This window comes from Heterocephalus glaber, unplaced genomic scaffold, assembly GCF_053883595.1.
Source record: "Heterocephalus glaber isolate CG9 unplaced genomic scaffold, H.glaber_assembly_v1.0 deba00000818, whole genome shotgun sequence".
NCBI lineage: Eukaryota > Metazoa > Chordata > Mammalia > Rodentia > Bathyergidae > Heterocephalus > Heterocephalus glaber.
Window position 1 is genome coordinate 2001061 of NW_028258164.1, and position 27080 is coordinate 2028140.

The following is a 27080-nucleotide window of genomic DNA, read 5'->3' on the forward strand; positions in this document are numbered from 1 at the left end:
ACCGTGCCCGCCTTGATGAAAAATTACGTTTCATAGAGTATTTTAAGTTGGGTCTCTGCCCACTTTTTAAAATTCTAATGTTAAGGCTAGAGTATAATCCAATAAATAATACCCATATTTTCAACACACATTCTGAACTAATTGAAGAACAACACAGAGAAGAAATACAAAAAAACAGAAGATTGCTTTTTTCTTACTGATAACAGTTTCAAAGAATGTGACTTATTGCGTAAAGTGTACTTCCTAGTACTAATGTCCAAACATAAGCAGTGGGCCACAGTATACTTCCCTATGTGAAACAAGTGGTCTCCTTCAGAATCCAGAGCAGAGTGTATACACTGCACTAGGTGATACAAGATGATGCCGTCCTGATGAGATGGGGGTTTTCTTCTAAAGGTTATAAATTGGTTGGTTCATTTACTCCTGTGTAGAGGAATGAGTATAGTTGCTAGTTGGTGGTTGAGGCTCCTGCACATATTTCAGAAAACTTGACGAGTAGAAGGATTGTTTTTAAATATTCACCATTTTATCTCTTAATCATTGTGTTTAACTCTCAACCCTGTAGTCAAGCAAAGTGTTGGCCTTCACTTTAAAGGTTGTTCTTACTTAGACCTTCCTAGACCCATGTCCCCACTCCCACCCCCACCCCCAGCCCTAGTACAATACTTTTCCTTTGAGAATCTTTTGGTTTACAGTTTGTTTCTAAAAGGCTCAGATCTGAGTCAGATTAGCACATAATTCAAACTAAGTTAAAATTAAATACAGTCCAGTGAGATATTCCAACAACGGGCTGATGTCTTTAACATAAAAAGAACTCTTCAAATTCAGTAACAAATAAAACTGATCAGAAAATGAGAGAAGACATGAACAGACATTTCACCAAAGAAAACAGTAAATAAGCACATGAGAAGATGCTTAGCATCATTAGCAATTAGGAAAATGCCAGTTAAAACCACAGTGAAATTTCACTACATGCCTTTCCCAAATAGTTAAAATAATAAATAAGGACTAAATGCCGGGAAAGATGTAAGGAAAACTAGATTGTTCACACATTTTTGGTAGGAATATAAAATGGTACAGCCACTCTGAAAAAGTTTTATACTTTGTTAAAAACTTAAATTTGCAGATGTTATACCTCCTAGTAGTTGTACTCTCGGAAATTTATCCCAAAGAAATAAAAACTCGTGTTCACACAATAACTTGCACTACACAAATACATACTTTATTTGTACTACCCAAAAGCTAGGAAAAATCCCAGATGCTCTTCAGTGGATATATTGTTAAACTGTGGTACATCCACACTGTGGGATGCTGCTGTCAATAAAAAGGATTGGCAAAGAGTTGATAGAAGAGTTTGACTAAGTCTTGAAATTATACTGACTGAACAAAAATGGTTACTGTAAAAGTTACTTTTCTGGGAATGATAAAAGTTACAGAGATGGAGAACAGCTTAGTGGTTGCTAAGATTAGGAAAATACAGGAATGAACTGGAGGAAAGGGAGGCCAGTATGATAATAGAAGGACACCACAAGTCATATTCATTCTGTGTCTAGTATGATGGATATGCAAACCTGTACAATTTGCATCACATGTACACACAAATGGAAGTAAAACTGCAAAATCTAAGACTAATAAGAGTGTATCAGTGCTACCATCCTGTTTGTGATACTTAATTAATAGTTTTATAAGTTGTTACCATTAAGAGGAACTGGATAATGGATACATGAAATCTCTGAATTATTTCTTACAACTCTGTGAATCTGATTATTTTAATAAAAAGCTTAAAAATCAAGAACAAAGTTAAATCAAGGCTGTCCTTTTCACAAGATTTAAATTCTTATTTCAATTCATAACTATGACTAAGCACATTGGAAATTCTATAGTTAACTAAGATAATTCATTTAATATATCCTAGTAATAAAGTAACAGCAGTATATAGGTGCTCTGAGTTTGAATATTAACTCCTTTCTGGTTAATGGAAATCTGGGGAAAATTAAAATTTCAAAATCAAGTACCCTTGCAGCTCAAATCTTTGAAGTTGTAAGAAATTACAGGTTTTTGGGGGGTTTTTTAGTTTTTTTGGTACCGGGGATCGAACTTGAGTCCTTGCATTTGCAAGGCAGGCGGCAGAACCACTGAGCTATATCCCCGGCCCCATAGAAATTACAGCTTTAAAACAATGGTCTTATCCTTCTGAGTTTGGGTTTCATGAAATTAAAGTTCTGAATTAATATTCCTCAACTTTTTTCCTGTTAAACTTTGTTTTATCTTGAAACCTGCACAGATACCAAATTTTTTCAGCAGGTGAAGCCTGACCTGCCTCATAGGAAAGAATGTAGTTCTTCCAGAACTTCAGGAGTTGTATTGGCTTTGAAAAAGAGTCTAGCTGCATAGCATTCGCCAGTATATTCCTGAAAGGATTAAGCACATTCTAGAGAGACCTACATACCTATATGTATTATAGAACAATTTATAATAGCTAAGCTGTTATGAACCTGCGTGTCCATTAACAGATGAATGAATAAAGATAATGTGGTATGTACACACAATGAAATATTACTCAAAGAAGAAAGAAATAGTCATTCTGGAGACCAGTGTTGTATGTTTTTTCTCATATAAGGGATACAAGGGAAAAGAGTGAATGTAGAGGGAGATTATTAGAAAAGAGGAAAAGGATGACCTAGGAGGATAATAGGGCAGATGACCAAAATATTCTATGTGTGTGTGTACACATGCCAGAATGAAGTTTACTGTTCTGTATAACTAGTATACACTAATTTAAAATAAATTTCTGGCTACCTCCATGGCACATGAGACTGTCAGATCACAGACCCTATACTTGATTTTTTTTTTTTAAATCCAATTTCTGACCTTTAGAGCAGTTACTCTAGGAATAATTGTGCTGCCAGAATTTAAAACTTCATTTATCAAATACCATTGGAAAACAGTAATTTCACATAGACAAAAATCTTATTTTTCAATGCTTTGGACATTTAATGTGTAATATCCTGAGCTCAAGACTTAAGAATTCAAACTCAAGATATCTGAGTTAACATGCTTACATCTAGAAGGAAAAAACACATCAGGATTAGCATTCCTTCCCTGAAACCTATCATTCCTTTTGGGGCCAAATCAGTTTAAAAATTCTAGATTAAGATGTATGACTTAATCTTCTCTTTCAGTAGGCAAGAAGAATGGAGAACTGCTAAAGGAGAAGAAGAAATAAAGACTTACAGATCAGAAGAGAAAAGGAAACATTTAACAGTTGCAAAAGAAAATAAAATATCTAGTGTCTCAAAGGTAAATTTATTTACTGTGATACTTAAACATTGTGTGTTAAGTATAATGGCCATTTTAAGGCCCTCCCTTTTAATTAAAAATGTTATTTAAATGGGATAATTAATGAAATAAAATTTAATATAACTCATTTATTTGGATTATGTTATCATTTATAAAGTTTAGTTCATTTCCTGCCTTCTAGCATATCTTTTCCCCAAATGCCAATTCTTATTTACTCATTAAACCTAATAAATTTTAGTTTTGCACTTCGTTTCACACTTTAAAACAATGTCTTGTTTTTTTAAATCTATTTTTTTGCTGTTTTGCATCTATTATTGTAGATAATCAAATCAGCTAGTACACCTATAAGTAATAGTTCTTATTTTCTTGATTAATAATGTTGGTTGTTCCTACTAGTTTTGCCCTGTTGGATTTTTTGTCATCCTACCCTGGCAGAACAAGATGCCCTAAACAGAGAGAGAGATACATTTACTCCCCTGATTGTCAAGGAGTCAGCTTCAGAGTCTAAAGAGATTGAAGTTGAGGGGAACTATATTAAACTTCTTTTTCAGGTTCTAAGCAGTGATCTAAAAAACAAAATAATGATTTGTTTTCAGACCTAACTTGGTTTAAACAAATTAGAAATAGATGTATTTCTCATGTGAAAACTTTGGTAGGTAGTCCAGGCCTACTCATTTTTCTGATTCTCCAGGATTCGACTTCATGCCCTTTAAAAGTAGCATTCTTATTTAAGGATAGAGGATCAAAGAGGGAGGTGTGAAGGACACATGCGCTTTCCTGAAGAAGACTCTTTGATGTTGCTCAGTAATGTGCCAGATTTCCCGCTGGCCAAAATGTAGTCGTATGAAACTCTAATAAGGAAAATGTATTTTTTTGTGGAAACAGAGAACAGATGATGGCTGACAACTGATTTTCCCCTTTACACTTGAAGAGTTTATGTTCTTTGACTTTGGAATTTATCTTATGGAAGTACCGTTGTCAATAAAGCCTTATAAAATGTAACAAATAGTAATTTTTAATGATATTTGAATAGGTAGAGATGTTTTATGTTAAATGAAAGAGATGAGATATATTCTTCCAGTGTATTAGTCAAAGTTCATGGCATAGTTGAACATTGTTTACTTTTTTTATACTTTGCAAACTTAACAAAATTTTACAAATTTATGAAACCCTTTGGTAATTCTTTTAGAAGGGATCTGTGGAGCAAATCATGTCTTTATATGGGGATATTTATTTCACTTTCACCAATGTGGATATAATTATAGGTTCAAAGTTATTTTCTGTCAATCTAAAAGTAGTCATTTTTCTTAACTATGTGATAAGTAAATCTGTGGTAAGCAAAGAAACAATGTTACTGTTTCTTTGATGTTAATCATAACCCCTTTTTTGTTTGTATTAATTGTCACTATGATTTGTCCAAATGTATGTTTCTTATTTTTAGCTTTGAAAGTTTCTTTTTCACATTTATTTTTGTTTGAAGTTTGGGGTTATTTCATCTTTCAGCTCAGTAATAAACATTTCAATTTATATGGTCAACCTGCCACCTTTTTTCCTCCGATTTAATGGTAATTTTTAATTTCAAAAATCTCTAATTGATTCTCTTGCTTTACAGGTTGCTTTATTAACTTTCTCAGATCTATATTATTGTGTTGAGTTTGTCTTTTGTCTCTGTTAGTGTTATCTCTGTCTCTGTGTTGTGTCAATTTTTTAATGATTATTGGTTATGTTCTTACCTGCCACAGAAGATTTCTCAGATTTATCTCCAGCAGAAGAAAGATAAAAGCTACTTGGAGTGGCAGAATAGCTTAATGGTCTCCATTTTACCTCTACCAATTGCACCCTATTCTCCTTTTTCTTGTATCATTTCTATAGTTTTCATGTTGGTATATGAAGAGTAAAAGCTAACTATGTATAAATTTAATATTGTCCAGAATCATGCTCATGAGCATTTACTGGATCTTGGGGAATCCAAAAAGCAGCAAGCAAATCAACACAGCTATCGTACGAGATCTGCCCTGGAAGAGACTCCTAGACCCTTGGAGGAGATAGAAAATGGCACTAGTTCTTCAGATGTAAGATTTCAGCACATTAAATTTCTATATCCATTTTTTTAAGACATAATTTTTATTATTTTATTCATTGATATAAATACAATTCAAAGGTGATAGTTTGACCTTACAATGATGATAGTTTCCATTTACTAACAATCTATTCTAGGGGTGGTACATGTAAATTCTCAAAACATATCCATGTGACTTAATTATTCTCATCTTACATATAAGGGTTCTGAGTTTCAAATATGTTTAGAATATCCATCTAACTATTAAATGGTGGAGCAAGGATTAAGTACAGGTTTAAATACAGGTTCCTTTTACTTTAAAGCCAAGTTTTTAAAATGATAAAATGATGCCCTGGCATAGTATACCTATTACAGCTAATCAATAGGCATTTGACAATTTTGGTTAGATTTTTTTATCTCATTACCAATTTGTTGCTTTCTCAGTGTTTTGATATTCTTCATGCATAATTATTTCTGTATTTCCTAGTAAATTAAACATTGTTTTAGCAAAGGTAATTAGTTTACAATCACAGATCATTCTTATTCACCAATTAAAATCATCTCTTTGCCTCTCCTTTTCCTTTCCCATCACTTCTCTGTAGTCCAGCAGTCAGGATGCTGAGGTGGAAAGATCAAATGTGCCTAGGAATTCAGGACCAGCCTGGGCAAAATAACAAGATCTTGTCTCCAAAAATACTTTTTTTTTTTTTTAAATTAGAAAAATAAAATATAGTCTCTTCTAGAATGATGTGTTCATTTTGGTGAAAAAACAAACTAAAGCTGGTATAGTGGTGCACACCTATAATTCCAGTGCTATAGGAAGTTGAGGCAGGAAGATGACAGCTTTGAGCCTAGTCTAATAACTTTTTTTTTTGTACCGGGGATCAAACTCGGGACTTTGTGCTTGCGAGGCAGGCGCCAGAACCACTGAGCTAAATCCCTGGCCCCTAGTCTAATAATAACTTAAAGCTTGTGTCAATTTTTTTTTTTAACAGCTTGGTATATAGCTTAGCATGAAGGCCCAGGGTTCAATGCCCAGTCCTTGGGAGGAAAAAAATCAAAACCTCATAGGTGACAGTTTGGTGTTTCCTTTTTTGTTTTTTGGTGTTTTTTTTTCCGAGATAAGGTTTCACTATGTTTCCCGGGTCGGTTTAAAAGTCCTAGGCTCAAGTGGTCCTGCTGCTTCAGCCTCCCAAATAACTAGGTCTTCAAGGTGTGTGTCACCATGCTTAGCCAGTAATGGCTTGGATAGATACATAGAACAAATATATGGAACTAATTTTTTGCCTAATAAAAATCTTTTTTTTTTTGTGCCGACGATCAAACTTGGGACCTTGCGCTTCCAAGGCAGGCTGCAAAACCACTGAGCTAAATCCCTGGCCCAAAAATCTTTATATTTGAAAGGTTTAAAGTATTCCTTAAAATATTTATTAAGAACTTAGTATTTAAATATGTTGAGTTTATTAGGAACTTAAATGTATTCCCAAGATTGCATTTGTTAAATAAAGAAAAGTTCAATTAAATCCTTGTGCTTTAGCATCCTTTTAGAGTAGTTGAATAAATTTTGACAGGAGTACATTGAGAACAGAATCAGAATATGTTAGGCAGAACATACTAATTAATAGGAAAATATCTTGGCCTTTTTTTTTTTTTGGTACTGGGAATCAAACTCAGGACCTTGTGCTTGCCAGGCAGGCATGGCACCACTGAGCTACATCCCAGGCTATCTTGGCTTTTTAAAATCAAATATCTTGTACTTACTTGTATTCAGAATGTAGAAGTAATTCTTTCTTTCCCTTTAAGGAAGTAACATAAAAAAGGGAAACAATCATAATTTGTTATGATTTCAGTTGTTTTGAGTAAAGATTAAATTTGCTAAATTATTCACTATTGGATTTTGATCGTTTCATACTTGCTTAGTTTTCAGAATTCTTTGGAATAGTCATACAGTTCACATTCTTTATGACATCAAAATGGGAAGACTTTTCTCCCAAACTATATTCTATTTAAATTGTAAAGGAATATATTTTATTATCCTGTAAGGAATCATCTAAATGAACCATAAAGTTGCTGGCTTCAGTAAAAGTGTAATAAACAGGAGGAGCTATAGTTGTTGATGCATAAAGAAATTGTGTAAGATTTTGTGTTAAAGAACACAGCTGGACATGGTGGTCCATGCCTGTAATCACTGCGCTCTGGGAGGTTGAAGCAGGAGGACCTCAGGTTCAACCCCAGGCCAGGCAACTTAGGGAGACTCTGACTAAAAACAAAAAGGGCTGAGGATATACTTCAGTGCAAAGGCCCCGAGTTCAATCCCCAGTACCAGAAAAAAAAAAAAAACACCTGAAAGATGCTCTGAATGTAGTATTAGTATTATGCCTTTAGATACATACATTTCTTACTTTTTAATAAAAATGTAAAAGCTGTACTTTACAACTAATTGAAATCATTTTATTCTAAATATCCTTACATGTTTGGTATATCACTAGAATGTTTTATAATCATGAGATTACACATAGTATGTCTTCATTGTCCTTTAGGAAGGCGAAGTAGTTGCTGTCAGTGGTGGGACGTCTGAAGAGGAAGAGAGAGCGTGGCATAGCGATGGCAGTTCCAGGTAAATAGATGAGCTTTTGGGCCGGGGATTTAGCTCAGTGGTTTCGGTGCTGGCCTCGCAAGCGCAAGGTCCCAAGTTCAATCCCTGGTACCCAAAAAAAAATGAGCTTTTATTTTTCACAGTGTTATATAAAACCTTAGAAAACTGGACATTGAACTTTTTGATTTCTTTTGTTTTCTACTAGCAGTACACATCAGAATCTCTCTGTTTATAGTTCTTCAAAGAATTAGTTGTCCATAGTTTAGGACATTTTCTTTTGGCATGCCTTCCCTATAAAAAAAAAACTTTGGAAATTGTGAATGGGTCTATAAAATGATACTTTTAACTTCATTTACGTACTTGGAATTTTATCTTCTTAATGCTGTTACTTAATACTGAACTATAAACCAGTTTTATTACTGTTTTGAGAAATGTTTAAGCATCAAATAATGAAATTAATGAGATCTTGTGGAGTTAACTATCTCATATAATGGAATTTATATAGAATATTACTAAAAATGTTCTCTTCCAGCAATGAGAAAAGGCTTTCCTTTTTTCTATTTTTTCCATGCATTTGACCATTGCAAATGAAAATTTCTTCAACTCCTTATATTGGTGATTCATGTTGTTACAGGGATATTTAAAACAGGCAGGGCAATGAAAGGGGAAATAGCACTTACTTTTGGCTCAGCACTTGAAATAGAGCATCTCAGACCACAAGACAGTGCGGCAATTCCTGAATTGAGAGATCAGCATTGACCTTAGCAGTTGAGAACATTTGTTGTAAAGAAAATGGTCTCTCGAGTTTATTGCTATACCGGCAGCCAATGTTCTCTAAGGACTAAGTACCAGAGAGTGGCACGTATGGTTTGGCAGGTGTCATTTACAGTGGTATGAGCGGGGTTGGTGTAAATAAAATGCTCACAAGTTGGGAACCTGTTCTAGAATAGAATACCTAAAAAGTTTTAAAATTTTTTAAAAGATCATTTTAAATTTCATAATGAAATCATCCTAGAAACTAGTAATTTGGCTCTTATCTAGAGTGATTATTCTTGGGAAGGTTTAGATAAATGCCTGTAAGGAACATTTGGATTGCGGGGAGGAGTAGTGGTGCTGTAATAAAACTCCAGAAAAAAATCTGTTTGTTCAGTGTTAGTGTAAGCACTATTAGTTATCACTAAATCTAAATGAAGTGATTATTGATTTTAACATAGTGTAACTTAAATCCTTTTAAGTCATTTATATTTATGAAACTGTGCAAAGTAAGTAACATAACTGGATGCTTTATTTTGGCACATAAGTGAGATGTATATCTGCAGGTGAATTGAAAAGAAATGGCACACATGACTGGTGGGCACATAAAATAGTAAAACTTTCTGAATCATGGCATATTTTAAATCATACATCTAAGATACAAATAGGTATCATGTAGACGAGAAATTTAGGTGAAATTATTCTAAGTGAAGTTTATAAGCACAGTCTTTGCACTAAGGAGGCACACTTCTGACCCCACCAATTCAGTATATGGCTTCTAAGTGTATCATTGGCTAAGAATTCCCAGCTTCCTGCAAGAAAAGAAATCTGTGTCTCAATTTAATACCTCCCGTGCTCTTTAGGGTACTTTTCTGTTGTCAGATATGAGGGAGGTAACACCCCTGTTCTTTACATTTATATGCCAAAAGTATTCTTGGTACAGGCAAAATTCAGAAATCAATATTTTTCTTCTACAATTCACCGAAGGTTTTTTCACTCAAAGCTATGACCTTATTTATCTTGAATTTTTTTTGAGATAATTTAAAACCTACAGAATTTTAAGAAATTTGAAAATGAGTGGGAAATATATTTTAGTTTTAAGTGTGTACAGTATATTATCATTTCCCTTTATCACTTACAATCTTTCCCTTTTTATAAAACTAAGTCTTAAAATGTGTACATTTTTAAAATCCCTTCTCTCCAGTGACTACTCCAGTGATTACTCTGACTGGACAGCAGATGCAGGAATTAATTTGCAGCCACCAAAGAAAGTTCCTAAGCATAAAACCAAGAAAGCAGAAAGCAGTTCAGATGAAGAAGAAGAATCTGAAAAACAGAAGCAAAAACATAATAAAAAGGAAAGGAAAAAAGTTAATGAAGAAAAGGATGGACCAACATCACCAAAGAAAAAGAAGCCCAAAGAAAGGAAACAAAAGGTTGGTTTTTAAAATTTACAAATGTGTTTTCTTTTTATGAAAATGTTTTAAAAAGCATACATTTAAAAACTGTAGTTAAACATTGTTGAGTTTATTAACGAGTTCAAACAAAATACTCAGAAGTACATAGTAGCAAAGTATATTTAGTTTACATAAATTTTTAGATATTTAATGTGTAAGAGTATTTTCTTAAAAACTGAGTAAATATGGAATATTTCATCTTAAAACATGATCATATTTTTCTGATGAGATTTTTTTATTTTTGCAAAGACATAGTTTTTGCTGATTGTCTTTTTAAACTTAACTGTCCTAATTACTATTACTAAAAATAAGCAGAAAACCTAAGGAGTCCATCACAAATAATACAAATGACAAAACTTGCCATATTTGATGACAAAGGAAATATAAATCTAAATTGGGTAACATAGGCTTTTTGTAACGTCCTCATTAATTTACATAGCATATGAACCATAATTTTTCATAGTTTTAAGTCTGTAAATAGTATTGTTTGATTTACCGTGTTAAGTCTATGAATAATTTGAGAGTAAAGGATTAAATACTATGGAAAGATCTATCAGCTCTTACAGAATTGAAATTGGGATTAAAATATGAGATAATTTAATTTTTACTATAAAGTACACACAATATGAGGGACGTATTTTCTGTTCTCTGAAATAGTATAGTAGGGATGCATGTTTTGTTTTAGAAAATGGAAGGCTTTTTAAAATATACCTATACCATTTTTAGATTGCCACATTTGCCCACATTTTTTTCTCTTCTGTCTTGTTAGTGATGATAAAGGTAGTCTGAGCCATTTTTATGTAGTAAACAGATTAAAGAAAACTGATTTAGCCATATACCTTGCTAATAAGGTAGTCTTTTTTTCAATCTCAAAAAAATTCTGATGAATTTTTGAGGTTTGCTAGTGGTAAGTCATTTTGAGAGTATAATTCTTCAGTCCCAAGAGTATAGGTTGCTTCACGTGGTTCCTGTTGTTTGACGGTATCAGAAACTAATACTGTACCATGGGTTCCTTCATGCAGTGGTACATTTTCAATTTCTCTATTTTGCTTTTTAGCAGACTTTAATTAGGTTAGGGTACTATAAACTGTATACCCTTTAATTTGAATTATTTCTACATGCCTCTATGTGGATCTACCAGGTAGAATTGTTCTTAATCTTCAAGTTATATCAAATAACATAGTATTTTCCTTCCTAAGTGTAGAATTGCGAAGCACCTGAAAGATCATTAAGTGATTAATAGTATTGCATGTATGAAAAAATGATTATCTTTTCCATATGGCTTTTCTAAAGGCAGATATAGAAAATGCTAATTAAAAATAGAATTCTAAAGAGATTCAGTGCACTCATTTCAGGTAGTTTACATATATATAATGTTTCGGAGCTCTGGAAATGAAGTCAGTAAATATTTATCAAGTGCATACAGTTTATGAATTAATAAAATAGAAATGTAAGAGTACTTATTCTAAAAATGATGTGTCGCTAACATACGTCAGTCCCCCAGGATAAAAATAGAGAAAATGACAAATGATCATGTGGTTTCCAATCCCTTCTCCTGCCTGATTACTCCATCCTTTATTTGTTTATGCCAGCCACCTAAAATTATTAATTAATTAATTAATTAATTTTGGTACTGGGGATCGAACTTGGGACCTTGCGCTTGTGAGGCAGGTGGTGGAACCACTGAGCTAAATCCCCAGCCCATTAATTCCTTGTTTTCTGTTATAGTCAACATCAAATCTATCAAAATGATTACTGTGGCTCCACACACTAAATATGTTTGAAACTTAGCTCTTTTTGCCACTTCCACTGGTATCACGTTGTAGACACCATGAACTCTTTCTCACTTGTAATACTGTAGCCACTTCAAATTAGTTCTTCTTCCCAATTATTCCTAGAGTCTAGTCTACAAAACTGAAGTTATTGAACTTTTTCTGATCAAGGTCAGCTACTCTATCTTTGTAATCTGAAAGCAGCCATATAAAGTCATATAAAGTATCTGAAAGCAGCCATATAAAGTATAGAAAAGAATGGGTATGCCTATGTTTTGATAAAAAGTGATTTATAAATACCAGTCAGCAGGCTGAACTTTAGACCATGAATCATGATTTGCCAATTTCTGTCCTGATAGATCCAGAGTAATCCTCCTAAAAGAAGTCAGATCATATCACTCTCTTCTTAAAATTCTCCCATAAATCCATATCCCATATCGAAAGTACTAAAGTTTTTTATTTCTCCTTTGTTCTCCAAGGAGATAATGCTTCAGTCTCCTCTCCAAGGAGACACTGTTACCCACACAGCAAAGTTGGTAATAGGAACAAGAAGAGTGTATATTGGGAAGCAACTATAGAAGTACTTGCTGCAATACCACAAACCTAGAATCCCAGCTGCTTGAGATGCTGAGGCCAGGAGGATTGCAAGTTCTAGGTTAAACTGGGCCACATAGCAAGACTTTTAAAAAATGGTCCTGCTGCAATAATGTTCTCTGATAATCACATTATGGCCTCATTTCTTCTTTTGGTAAACTTTATTAACTGTTAGTGGTAACTATTTTTAAAAGTACAATAAAACAAAATTTAAGCCACAACATTTTAATCAATTGCATAGTTTCTCTACTTGTAAGTAATATTAGATATTAAAATCTTCTAGTCAGGTTTTCCTAATTCTGAGGCAGTAATGTCAAGACAGTTGAGGGTGAATAGCCAAATTAAGTGTTTCTGAGAGATACAGCTTTGTTTTTATCCATGAGAGTTAAAAGATGTAAGGGACCTGTCTTAACATTTTTGAGAAACGAAAGTCTGATGGGGGCGCAGGGTTTAAGTGAGCCAGGAGTAATGAAATGGCTATTTAATAAGGGAAGAGGAACATTCTCAGACTATTTAAAAGCATGGAAATTAAATTAACCTTCTATTTCTTATGAGAATATCTTACTTAGTTCTTACCTGCTAAGAATGTGATTAAAAACTCAGGTATGTCTTAATTTGTTATATGGAATGTCTATTAGATCAGTACTATTTTGAAAGAGGAAATTACACAGAGCTTATACTTTGTGTTTTGTGAGACTGTCTTACATAATTTGGTGAATATTTGTTGATTTTGGTGTTTCTAATTCTCTTTTTATCATTGATTTGGAGAAATTGAGCATTTCCACTTCTGCCACGACCATTTTTTCCTAAATAAGATTTTTTAATGCTAAAAAATAAAATTAATGCAGAGGTCCATTGCAAAATCCTTTTTCTGTGTCTGCTTTGTGCTATTATGGTAATACTGCTTTATAATATTCCAAACTTTCTTAGAGATTGGCTGTGGGAGAACTCACTGGAAATGGTCTAACATTAGAAGAATGGCTGCCTTCAACGTGGATCACAGACACTCTTCCTCGAAGATGCCCATTCGTGCCCCAGATGGGGGATGAGGTACTTATACTTTTATCTTTTTATTTTTTCAATGAATAACCTTGAACTTTTCTTTTACAGCTTTTGAAACTCGACTCTAGAAGAATGCAGCAAGTTCACAAAAGTATCTCATTGTCAATGTTCCTAAATGTATAAAACAATTAGGAAGAAAGATCTAATAATAATCTTTCTTAAGATTACTATAAATAATTGCAGTAATTCAAATATTATAAAAGAAAGGAAATTTTGCCGGTACTTTTAAAAACTGGCATTTATTTTTAATAAGATTTTATTGCTTTTTTTCTTTCTAACTTAAAAAATTAAAATGTGGGTTAAAGAATAATGAATACTTTATTTTCATTTGATTTTATTTCAAATAATGTTAATTTACATACATATTCATAATTATTTTCCCCTTAAGATCTATAATGTTAAAATAGGAATTGGGGGTGGGGATGGGGATGAGGATGGGGATGGAGGAAGAGCCAGGGAACAAACTCAAGACTTCATGCCTGCTCGGCAAGCACTCTACTATTGAACTGCACTCCCACCCCATACAGTATTTAATTTTCAAGAAGTTTTTCATATACATATAAATCACTTGCCTAAAAAGAATAAAAACAAAAGTCAGTATTAAAATTTTTGTAGCTTGAAGGTCTTTAGATTTTTGTCTAAAAATTTAGCTGATAACGTTGTGTCTTAGAAACACATCCAGAGTTTAAAATTGACTTTACTTACTTTTTAGGTTTATTATTTCCGACAAGGACATGAAGCATATGTTGAAATGGCCCGGAAAAATAAAATTTATAGTATTAATCCTAAAAAACAACCATGGCATAAAATGGAATTACGGGTATGGTATTGACTTATTACCAAAACAAAAGATGTACTTATGGATTATGGAAAGAATTCTATCAAGTGTTACTTGTTTTCACTGTGAGAAACTCTTTTCATGAAAGCACTTTATTTAATGGAAGCAGTCCAGGAGGATAAGTGTTTAATTTTTGACCAAAGAAACACAAAAGTGACTAAATTTATATTTCCTAATACAGTTTATAAGTTAGGTACAAAATGTAGTTACAGGGAAAATTAGGCAACACTTAATACTGAACTGTAGATACTTATAAATTTGATTATCTCTAGACTTATCAGAAGTAATTCACAATTATCTAGTGCTCTTTGGAACAGTGTTGAAAAATTCATGCTTTTTAAATATTTCCATGTAACCTGCAGACTCTATAAAGTACCCAAATCTTAAGGACACAGCTCAATGAATTTTTGTGTATATATATATATATACACACACACATACATACAGAATAATTATCACTCAGATCAAAATTAAAAACAAGAAATGTTTTCTGGATTATGTTTAGCAGTAAACTTACGGTTTATTTTATACAGATGATTTCTTAATTTCTCTATTTTAGGAGCAAGAACTGATGAAAATAGTTGGCATAAAATATGAAGTGGGATTACCTACCCTTTGCTGCCTTAAACTTGCTTTTTTAGATCCTGATACTGGTAAACTGACTGGTGGATCATTTACTATGAAGTAAGGACTGTTGAAAGAGATACTCCTTAGTATTGTTATTATTTTTTAATATTCAGAGAAATTTGTATATATTTTAGATACTTTTTAGGTATGTGTCCTAATTAATTTGTTTCTGTTTGTTACTAGGTACCACGATATGCCTGATGTTATAGATTTCCTGGTCCTGAGACAACAATTTGATGATGCAAAATATAGGCGGTGGAATATAGGTCGGTGATTTAAGATTGAGAACACTTAAGTTTAAAACATTTTTTCTCTTATATCTCATAACCATCTGTTACAAGATTATAAAATTATGAGACTGTTTTCTTTTAGATTTTTTTATATGGTAGATTAATTAATATTAATAACAATTCATATCCAGAACCTAAACAGTCCTTAACAAAATGTACATTCATTTGGACTGGGACTGAAGCTAAACTGACTGTTTTTGTTTAACTCTTATTATTATGTTTAAAATTAATACTATGAATAAATCACAAACTGTAATTAAAAGTTTTCTAGGCATTTAAATGATACATTAACTTACATACAAATGGATGTGCTATTTATTAAGTAGTTCTGTTAAAAAAATTTCAAACAAGGCCAGTGTTTGTCATCTTGGAGTGCATTGTTGTATGTATGCAGCACATAGGATTTGGCAAAATAGAATAATTTAGTGCCATTGGAAGATGCTGGCGTGGTGGCGGAGGGGCAAAGTAAACCAAAAAAGAAAATACTATCGAAGCTTGTTACTCAGGAAATAGAAAGTATATAATAGGAAAAACCAAAAGGAATTGTAAGGTAACAGTCAAGAGAAGTCTCAGGATAGCAGTGTCTATCAAGTCTAGGAAATAATCAGTCCAGAGGACATTGTCCTCTTAAGAGAGAAGTCTTCCGAGGAAAAAATAAAAATCACTTCCTAACTTAGCAGAAAAGTTTGAGTTGTTGGGAAATTATTTTGAAGAGTGTCTTTTACAGGTTGAGCTGTTAGAAAATGTGGGAAGATTTAATTGTGAAGTCATAGAAAACCAAAATATGAAGCAGTTACTGGAGGAAAACCAAAATTATACAAGAAAGGAATTGTATGCCATTTTACTTAGTAGCAAAAAGTATTTACATTGTCATAATAAAACTAAATATCTATTAAATATAACACATTCTTTTTAATACAGGTAATTAGGAAATTAATACTTAGTGAGAAATTGAATCAAGGTATTTCAAATGAAGAAGCATCAGATCTTCTAAAGTTAGTGCCTGATGGGTCTTTTATGTCTGAAGAGAGATGCATCCACCTACAAATTGCCATTTAAAATTACATTAGCAGTAATTTAACCTTTTCTCAGAAGTGTTTTAGGGCTTACTCTTTTCTTTGCTTGTCTGTATTATTAGTCTGCTCATACTGTTCATCATGGTTAAGCATTCATTATCAAGTTCATCCTCTAGCATAATGTCATCAGTCTGAAGGATCATAAGAAATAAGTCTGTGAAACTCTGTATTTACAGTAAACTTGGTAATATCAAGAAAGCTCTTTAAGCATGCTTATAATCACAGCTAGTTGGGGCCTGAGGAAGGAGGATTGCAAATCCAAGGTCAGCCTGAGCAACACAGTGAGACCCTGTGTCAAAATCAAATAAAAAAGGGTTCAGAATGTACCTCAGTAATGACACACTTGCCTTGGAACATGCATGAGGCCCTGGATTTAAACATCATTGCCCTTAAAAACAGTTGCTGTTTATTAAATAGTATTGTCTAAGTTCAGTGTCACCAATATTTATCTAAAGAACAGTTTGAGATTTTAGTAATTGATCATGCTTCCCTCTTAACATTGCCTATGAGACTGCTTAACCTTGGATCCAAATGTATACCCATTCAAAACCTATAGATGTGTTCTGTTGGCTTATTGTTGGCTCCAGTTTTCCTTTTTATTTATGTATTTCTTGTGCTTTGTTTTAAAATTTTTTATTTACTTTATGCTGTATGTCTTTATTAATTTTTAAAACACGTTGGGATTAAAAAATGAGTTAAATCCTTTTTATGAGTTTGAAAATGCAACTGTTTCAGATTAGTTATAAACTTGATTCATTTTTCCTTAACGGTGTATTAAAAATGAAAAAAATATTTTAATAGAAGGCATTACTCAAAACCTGCCATCTGTTAGGCATCACTATTTCATAGATACGTAAATGAATCTTGAAAATAACTAATGGATTTAAAGTCACACAGACCCTTTATTTGAACCCAAGTCTTTCAGACTCTTGCCTATGCTAGCAAGGAGAAAATTCTAATAAGTACTATAAAAATCAAGAAGAGGAAAGTACTCCACAGAGGAAAAGAGTGCCTTTTGGTTTCTAGATGACAGGGAAGCTGAGAAGATTTTGAGAACAGGCTGTAAAATGGATAGCTTAGTAGGTCTTTACGAAAAGCAGTTTTAACATGATAATGCCTAAATGCAGTGGGAAAAGGAAATAGAAGGTGTGTGCTCTGTGTTACAAAGGTTATTTTTGTTTGTTTTAATATGAAGTGGAAGGTGCATATATATGTTATTACCAACATGTGTTGAGGTGAAAGTCGGCAAATTTGTTTTTTTGTGTGTCTTTTTTTTGTTTTGGGGCTGGGTCTTCGTTGTTGGTTGGGAGAACTTGTATTTAGAAAGTGAGGAAGATTGACTGTAAATATTTGTTGTACAGAAGTTAATCTAAGCTGTATTTTTAAAAGAAAAATTTGGACATAGTTCTAATGATGAGTTTAAAATGTTGAATTAGTAAAAGTAGTTATGACAAATCTGAATTTCTCCGTACCTAATGAAATCTAAGAAACACCAAGTTGACTTATCATTGCTTGATACACCTTTTCCCTGTGTGGTTTTACTTACTAACTTGTGGGATATGTAGGTCACTTTATGTTTTGTGAAATGATACAGGCAGTTTAAGTGTCTTTGAGTTATATTTTAGAAAGAAGTAATTAACAAAAGTAACATTAAATTTCAGAGTTACGAGGTGGCTTTTGTTCTTATCCAGGTGACCGTTTCAGATCAGTCATAGATGATGCTTGGTGGTTTGGAACCATTGAAAGTCAGGAACCTCTTCAGCCCGAATACCCTGATAGTTTGTTTCAGTGCTATAATGTCTGGTAAGAAGATACATGTTGTATTTTTAGTTAGGCCAGGCTTATTTTCACTTTATTCTTCACTTATTAATAGAGGGATGAAAGTTGCTTCTTTTTAAACACTGAAGCAATTATGTTTATAAAGTGATATTATAGAAATTGTAATACAATCTTCAGATAGTTTAATAGAAGATTTTTCTTTTTCTAAAGCTGGGACAATGGAGATACAGAAAAGATGAGCCCATGGGATATGGAGCTTATACCTAATAATGGTAAGTGTATGTTAGGCTTTTTGCATGTACCTTATGGGGTTAATTTCTTAAACAAGAAAGCTATCTTAACTTTCTACTGGGGGGTTATTGTGAAGATCAAATAGAAATAAAAAATGTTTTTTAAGTAATTTGTCTACAGCTGTTACTGACCGCAGAGGTAGGGGAGGGTCAACAATGAACATGACTGATGTAATTTTTGCCCATTGAGAATTTATAGTCTTCAACAGGATTGAAATTAATTTATTATAGCAAGAATTGAAAATGTATTATTATTGCATTCATTTAAAAAATGAGCATTTAGGGGCCAGGGATTTAGCTCAGTGGTTCCGGCACCTGGCAAGCAAGCACAAGGTTCTGAGTTCACTGCCCAGTATCCTCCCAGCACCACCACCACCATGAGCATTTAGAAAACAAAGGTTTTTTGTAACTCGAGCAGAATACAGTATACCAAACGTAGTTAAAAAGCTCAGTCTTAGAGTCAAACATAGATTCGTATCCTTGCCCTGCCACTTTTTATACAATCTTGGCAGTTCCTTAAAGTCTTAGAACCTCAGTTTCTTAGTACTTGGCCTTTGATTATCGAAACAATTATCTTTCTTGTAGGGCTTCTTTGAGAATTAAAGAACATCTTGTGTGTGCTTATTATAGAGCGTGACACATGTAAGAACTCAATGAAGAGGTAGTTACATTGAATAACAATAACAGCTATCATCTTGTACAAGGCCTGGTACACTCAGGATTTGGGAATTAGCCCTAGGCACTGAGTATGACAGCCTTACTCTGAGAGAAAATGGGTGTGGCTAAGCATGGAGATTGCTTTTTTTAAAAAATCTTGGTAGTAGTTGGTTTCAATTTTCAAAAAATGCAATATAATTTGTATGTGTGTAAAATTTGAAAATTTCAAGTTAAAGATTGTTTATAGAGGCTGGGATAATGAGCGCTTCATAAATTCTTTTACAGTCTACATTTGACTTTTTACAGCAGTATATTACTGTTGCTATCAGGTAAAAATAAGGTCTTTTAGAAACAGAAGAGGTCTGATTTATAACGGAGATCATTTATAAATGAAATTGCTAAACAGTAACTTTAAAAATTCAAAGAAGAGAAAATTGTTGGATAAACTCGGCCTGGGAAACTTTAGAAATGAGAAGTGATCAGTTGATAATTTTTGTCTAAGATTAGTTCTTTGCAAAAATTATCTGAAAAATTATCACAGTATTTCTCATCTCATACTAAATTAGAGCTGATGAAAACTGCAAAATATTAAATCAACCTGTAATCATGTTACATGGCATATCTTAGTTTTGTGTCTTTGTGAAAGTTGGAATTAAAGTCATTGAACTGTTACAAGATTGTGAGTTCAGCGATTGGACTAATACAACTATGCACATGGTGATGGTGGTTATTGTTTTTGTTCTGCTTGGATACACATACATATGCACACGTAGAGTTTAATTATGTGAGGAAGAATAATTTTGGTTGTATACAAATGGTGGCATATTTTCTGGTATTTCTCTGATGAACTCTTGCCCAAAGGAAATATCTGGTACATTGGTAGATTTTGTGCTATCATTATCCTCTGTGTTTCTCTTAGCTAAAATATTAAAATTTAGACATGCATAGAGCAGAGCAAAAGCATAAGAATTATGTGTCAGTATTCTTTCTGTTCTTGTATTAGAAAATTTGACACTGATTATTCTTGAAACAAGCTTTATTAAGTTCAAGTTGACTTTATGTATTAGAGTAAATATGGCAATTATCAGGTAATTTAGAAAACTCTGAACTTTGCATGTTTTTATAGAACTGTTTTCTCTTTCATCTGTAATTTGATTATAGGGCAATTTTTCTGGTACGATCACCTAGAAAATCATTTATAGTGTTGATATTTTCCTTCTAAAAATTAAAATTTTTTTTTTTTTTTTTTTTGGTACCAGGGATCAAACTCTGGACCTTGCAAGGGAGGTGGTGGCACCACTGAGCTAAATTCCCAGCCCCTAAAAATTTAGCTTTTATTGACCCTTAAAATGTATTTTCCTTTATGAAAAAATACATTTACAAATCTTTTAAAAATAACACTTTAATTTTGTGACACTGTCCCTTCTACTTTGGTCTACAGTTATATCTCATCCAATCTTATCTGATCAATTCTGCTTTTTATAAATAACCTAAATATTATTTACCAAATATCTTCACTTTCCTGTCTATATTTCAGCTGTATTTCCTGAAGAACTAGGTACCAGTGTTCCTTTGACTGATGTTGAATGCAGATCATTAATCTATAAACCACTTGATGGAGAATGGGGTACTAATCTCAGAGACGAAGAATGTGAAAGAATTGTTGCAGGAATAAACCAGTTGATGACACTAGGTAAATAAGAACAACATGAGGATAGAAAAAAATGGCAGAAAGAAAACTGTAGGAACAAAACTTTTTTGAGCATCAGTTTTCCCCACAATACCATGTCTGTGGTCTTCAAACTTGGTTTTTCCCCTAGTACTGGGTATTGAACCCAGGCCTTTGCACTATGTCCCCAGCCCTTTTTTATTTTTTATTTTAATACAGGGTCTTGGTAAGTGGCCCACACTAGCCTCAAATTTGTAATCCTTCTGCTTTAGCCTCCCCAAATCCTGGGATTACAAATATGTACCACCATACCCAACTTTGTACATTTTTAATTGGAATCTTTTGTTTTTTGGTACCGGGGATCGAACTTGGGTCCTTGTGCTTTTGGGGCAGGCGGTGGAACCACTGAGCTAAATCCCTGGCCCCCTAATTGGAATCTTTTGAATAAAGTCTTAAGACTTAAATAGCTAAAACAGTTATAAATGGAATTCTTCTAGCTGAATAAAATCTGAGTTCTTCCAACCCGATTTGAAAAACTTTGACATAGTCAAGGTGACATGATGTCAATTGGAGGAGTATTAAAAGCTAAATTTTAATTACATAGCTGAACCAGTTAAGGATAGAGAAAAGCGGTTATTAATGGATTTGCCTCATTTAAAAGAAAAGAAAGCAATGAACATTGATTTTTCTGAGCTCTGGACTTTCAGAGTAACTGCACACTTAGTGTGGTTTATAGCATTCCACTCTGACTGTAGGCAATATGCATCAGAGAATCTGGAAGAAATTATAAATTAATATGAGTAAGAAATTGTGATGATACTGACTAAAGTTACAAGATTGTAGCATACTCAAATGTGAAGGACAAAGCCCCACCGTCCTCCCACCCCCGCCATACTGGGGAGTGACTTCTGGACCTTGTTTGGTTAGGTTGAGAGTTGTATCACTGAGTTGCATCTCCAGCCCTGAAGTGTTAGGAAGTGGTGCTACTGTATAAAAAGTCTTATGATTAAAATCTTAAATAATTTCATCAATATTTATAAATACAAAGTAGTTTTATATATGAATGAGCAAAAAATGGGATGTGATTTTAACTATGTTCTTGTGTTTGCTCTGTCAATATTGTGTGCCGTTTATTGATGGTTGAGTCAAAAATTTCTGGATTTCTGATATTTCACAGATTAATGTATTGATAAGGCAGTAGGATTTGCAGAGGTTAAATTTGAAATATGTTACAATGTTAATGATAAAATAGCTTTTTAAAAATACACATTCAGGCATGATCAATTATAGAAATGTATGTGTATAGGTCAGTTTTATATATTGCCATTTCTTTATTCTAATGAATCTGAATAAAATCCTAGAATTTTGCATTATAAATGTACACATAAAAAGTAAGATTCTTTATTAATTTTTTTTATTATAGATTGGGATTTATTAAGTCTTAAGTAGAATGCTTTAAACATAAAAATTTTAAATTAACTTTATTTATTTTAGATATTGCTTCAGCATTTGTAGCCCCTGTGGATCTGCAAGCTTATCCTATGTACTGCACTGTAGTGGCATATCCAACGGATCTGAGTACAATTAAACAAAGACTGGAAAATCGATTTTACAGGTTAAAAGTTTGATTTTGGTACTACCAAAAGAAAGCGTTCAATGATTCTTTTGCCTGTTTATTGATCTCTTGTAGCAAAGTTTCTCAACTTCATGTGTATATAAATACTACACATATGAATAACTTAGGGTCATGTTAAAAACAGAATCTGACCGAACAGGTTTGGAGTAGGATCTGATGTTCTGCATTTCAGATAAATTCCCAGTACTGTCTGTAGACTATACGTTGAGAACATTTCCTGGGTATAGGTTTTTCTAGGTATGATATGATGTTGATGCTCAGCTTTCTTCATATAATATTTTATAAAGTAAACCAAAGTATTTTCTCCTAGATAACATGTTAGACTGTTCATGAATTTTTTTCTTAAAATATCAAAAATTGTGTTTATTAATTTGCTTATATTCCACATTTTCTCATGAAAAGTGACATTAGGAAAGTCAAATTTTCATAATTGAAATCTAGCATGAAAAAACTAGAGCTTAAAAACTAGAAATTTCCGTTGATTTATATTTTCTAGTTAATTTCAATGAACATTACATCCTTTGTAAGATTGAGAATCACTGTAATAAAGAAAACTAAGCTATTAGACATCAGGCTTTTTAAATTCTTAATCTTGTTAGATGAACTTGCAGTTGCATCAGTGGTAGTATCTCCAAAGCATTGAAATGAGGAAAGCCCCTATGTCAGTGATGGCGAACCTTTTAGAGCTTTCAGTAATACAAATACCCTGCTGTGGCAATGTGTGCCATAGGTTCACCACCCTTGCCCTATGTATTAGGGCCCATATGTGTTTCTCCCAACCATTCTACCTTCTAGCATACTTCCTTTAAATGTTTTCCAATATCACATGTTGGAAGTTGAAAGGGAAAAATGGAACAGAAGTTAACTATATTTCTGAAGCTTAGAATTTACATCTGATAATAAGATGGAAGAAGGCATGGGACAATGAATTATTCCTGTATGAGTTGTTGGACTATAACTAGAAAGATAAGGTGCTAGTATCTCTTGCTGTTGTAAATATACTTTGCCATAGGAATTCTGCTGAACATGATAATTGCTAAAGTGTACTTCATTTTAGCATACATTATAGCTTAAGTAGGCTTTTTGGCATTAGCCTTGCTTCATAACCAGTTTAAGGGAAAAAAATTGAAAAAATATGTATTACCTGTTTTCCAGCATGATAATTTAGTTTTAAACCTGAATTAGGTTTTTAATAAAATGATGCGTTCATGTAGTAGTTCACTATTTTAAAGTGCTTTTTTTAGCCCCCTCTTACAGTTGTGTTTTTTCTGATACTTCTAGTTGAGTCGCTTCTTAACTATCTTCAATTTGCCTTGCTAGTATGTATTAATCTAAGGACTTATTTTAGACAGTTTTCTATGTGATGCACTCAGATGTGTGTGACTATTACTAGAATAGAGTCTTGTGAATCTATTTGAAATGCACAAAATTTTTTTGTATACTTGTATATCTTTCTATATAAAATCATATTTCTCCACAAATCATAAGATTTTCTAAATGTTTTCTTTATTAAGTTTGGCTACAAATGGATGATATTCTTAGTCATCTTGAACAAGAATTTTTTAGCGTTGTTTGGAAAACAGTTCTTAGGTTTCTTATAAACATAATAGTTTTATGTCATAAGCGGGCTGTCATTTCATTTTTGTATCATTTGATTAGTTATAGTACAATTAAAATTATTTTATAATTTAGAAGCCAGAGGTGCTTACTATCAAAATATGATACAATATTTGACAAACATGTAAAGCAAAAATGAAAACTTGTCTTCTGCCACATCCTATGTAGACCTTCCCCCCCTGAGAAGGTGGCACTGTTAATAGTATGGCATGTCTTATTCCAAATACTTTATGTACAACTGGACCATGTTGCTCTTCATTTTTCCCCTAATGCAAATTGGGTTATGCTTTTTTTTAAAGATGGCTTTTAAGATGTGAGTGATACGATTGGTTTAAGACTGAAGTTGAAAAGTCAGAATGTCTGAAATTTAAGTTAGGTACACATATATCCCAATATGATGAGGTTAAAGACTTATATATTTTGGTTTTTTTAAAGGCGGGTTTCTTCCCTAATGTGGGAAATTCGATATATAGAGCATAATACACGAACATTTAATGAGCCGGGAAGCCCAATTGTGAAATCTGCTAAATTTGTGACTGATCTTCTTCTACATTTCATAAAGTGAGTTACTTATGGTTTATTATAATAGTTGTGACAATTACTGGCACTATTTTGAAATGTAATTTAAAATGCTAAAATATAAAAGACATATTTGTAATGTTATGTTCTTTCAAGTAATGTAGTCTCAATAGAAAACCTTTGTCTAAGGAAAAAACCATTTAAACCAACTAAAAAATAAAATGAAAGACATTTAATGTATTGGCTAATAATAGTCATAAAATCATAAAAATTATATTACAATAAAGATTTATTGAACATGTGACATTTTACCTTTACTAGTTGTTTTGTTTTGGGGTTTGTTTGTTTGTTTTTAGAGTAGAAAAATTTATTGAGAAACATAGCTTCTAAGAGAGACAGAAGGACCAGAAAGTGGGTTGCCCCTTACTTTTATTCATTTTAAGCCATAATAATCTTACAGGTGAGAAAGATCATTACAGTGTTCACTTGAGGAAAGTAATACTTGAAAGTTAACTTATCTGAGGTTGCATGACTTGAGAACTTTTTATTTTAAAACTATTCTTGTCAAGTTGATGAATATTTAAGTAATCCAGCAGGTTACTGAATTTAACTTTGAACATTCTTCCTCAGAGTCAAGGTTATTTCCTCATTCACTGATCCTATACCAGGAGTGAGAACTACAACTTATGGCAGAAGCCCCTTTCCTTTATCTTGTGAATTTTACATAACAATAGAATGATCTAAGCTTTCAAAATTAAAGATAGAAACATGAACTATATATTTTGGTAGGAAAGATTGCTCTGATGTCATATTAATGTTCCTTTTTATATTAGATAATTTTTTCTGGTTAAAAAGTAGCAATGTTATTTTTTTACCCTACCAAGGATTGAATTTAGGACCTTGTACTTGCCAGGTAGGCACAGTGCCACTGAGGTACATCCCTGACCCTGTGAAAAAACAACGTATTTTAAAAGCTTACTCAGCTTCTACTACCTTATTCTCTAAGAAATGTTAGTTTCCGAATAGTTTTGGGGGCTTTTACTACTAGGTTTTTGCCTCTCTCGAGGGAAGTTAATAATCAAGAATCAGTTACCCTCAGGAAACTCTTCTGTCTATAATTTTAAAAGTGTGAGAAATGTATATGTGTGTATCTTTTTTTCAAAGAGATATGAATCTGTAGAATCACATTATAAATTCTGTTTCAGTGAAATAATTTAGATGAAAACTTTTTACACTTGGAATAGTCTATGAAAATGCATTTCTTTCGAATAGTTATTTTGAAATGCTTTTGCAGTGCAGATTAATGTAATACCCAAAGAGTTTATATTACATATCTTTAAAAAGTATCTCCAGGATTTCATAGGTGTATGTTATTTGTTAAAAATCAGTTTTAGGGCCAGGGAAGTAGCTCAGTGGCAACAGTGCCTGCCTGGCAAGCTCAAGGCCCTGAATTTGATTCCTGGTACCAAAAAAAAAATTATTTTTAGCTGACAGTCACTTTCAAGGTAGGACATACATAGCTTGAATATTTTAATATTGTACTTTTTTTAGTTACTTGGCAAAATTTCAGGCAACAGATACAAAATGATACAATAAATATTTGCAGATAGAAAAAACTTTTTACCCTCTTAATACAGTTTCGTGAGATAGATAAACATAAAGATGCTATAATGTAAGGAAAATGATGAATAATGCAAACTGTAGGAGGTTTAGATGAGGATAGTGTATGATAGTGCAGGTTTAGGTACATGGGAGAAGTATGTTAAAATGTTAACAGAAAAAGTAGATACTGATGGATTCAGAAGTTAGATGAAAAGAAAGCCATTCCAGGAGTAAGGAGTACCATGAAGTAGAAAAGTAGAGTTACTTAGTGCTTTGTAATTTAAATTGAAGTAGAGAATATGCGCATGTAAATTGTGGGAATATAGTACTGTAAATCTGAGACCAGCTCGTGGAAGGCTTCAAGTGCCAGCCTAAGGAACTAGATTTTTTAAAATATGATCTTTAGCAACTAGGGGATGTTAAAAGTGTTTTAGGGGCTGGGGATTTAGCTCAGTGGTTCCGCCACCTGCCTCTCAAGCGCAAGGTTCCGAGTTCGATCCCCAGTACCCCCCCAAAAAAATGTTTTAGCCTGAAAATAATACGTTGTGCATTATGCTTTAAAAATATTAATTTTACTGAGATGTCTAATACGAATTCATAAAGAGGGGACAAAAGGCATTAATAGATTGGCTGTTTACAGCTGACTAAGTAAAAAGGTGATAGGGTATAACTTACAGAAATGAGAAAAGCACAGATGTCAAGAGATATTAGAGGATAGAACTCACAGGAGTTCCACTGTGACCACTAATTGAATTTTAGGGAGAAATCAAGGGGTAGAACTGAAAACTGACAATTGCAAATACTATAAGGATTATATGCTATTTAAAGAAAAAAGTAGGGAGAAGTCATTAAGATTAGAGCTACAATTTTAGGTGATGATGTCAAGA

General features: G+C 32.9%; 1 protein-coding gene across 4 annotated transcripts in view; it reads left to right on the forward strand.

Annotated features, from left to right (window-relative positions):
- Positions 1-27080, forward strand: part of Phip (PHIP subunit of CUL4-Ring ligase complex) — a 105147-nt gene that overhangs the window by 65026 nt on the left and 13041 nt on the right. For 3 of the 4 annotated variants that reach the window (XM_087207748.1, XM_087207750.1, XM_087207751.1), the window contains 13 exons: positions 3183-3300; positions 5232-5372; positions 7900-7976; positions 9913-10144; positions 13462-13581; positions 14306-14413; positions 14991-15115; positions 15242-15324; positions 18116-18227; positions 18414-18475; positions 20688-20843; positions 22314-22434; positions 24508-24633. In XM_087207748.1, the coding sequence (XP_087063874.1) occupies positions 3183-3300; positions 5232-5372; positions 7900-7976; positions 9913-10144; positions 13462-13581; positions 14306-14413; positions 14991-15115; positions 15242-15324; positions 18116-18227; positions 18414-18475; positions 20688-20843; positions 22314-22434; positions 24508-24633 (1581 nt within the window). The remainder of the gene's footprint in view (positions 1-3182; positions 3301-5231; positions 5373-7899; positions 7977-9912; positions 10145-13461; positions 13582-14305; positions 14414-14990; positions 15116-15241; positions 15325-18115; positions 18228-18413; positions 18476-20687; positions 20844-22313; positions 22435-24507; positions 24634-27080) is intronic. The other variant, XM_087207749.1, reaches the window with a different exon arrangement.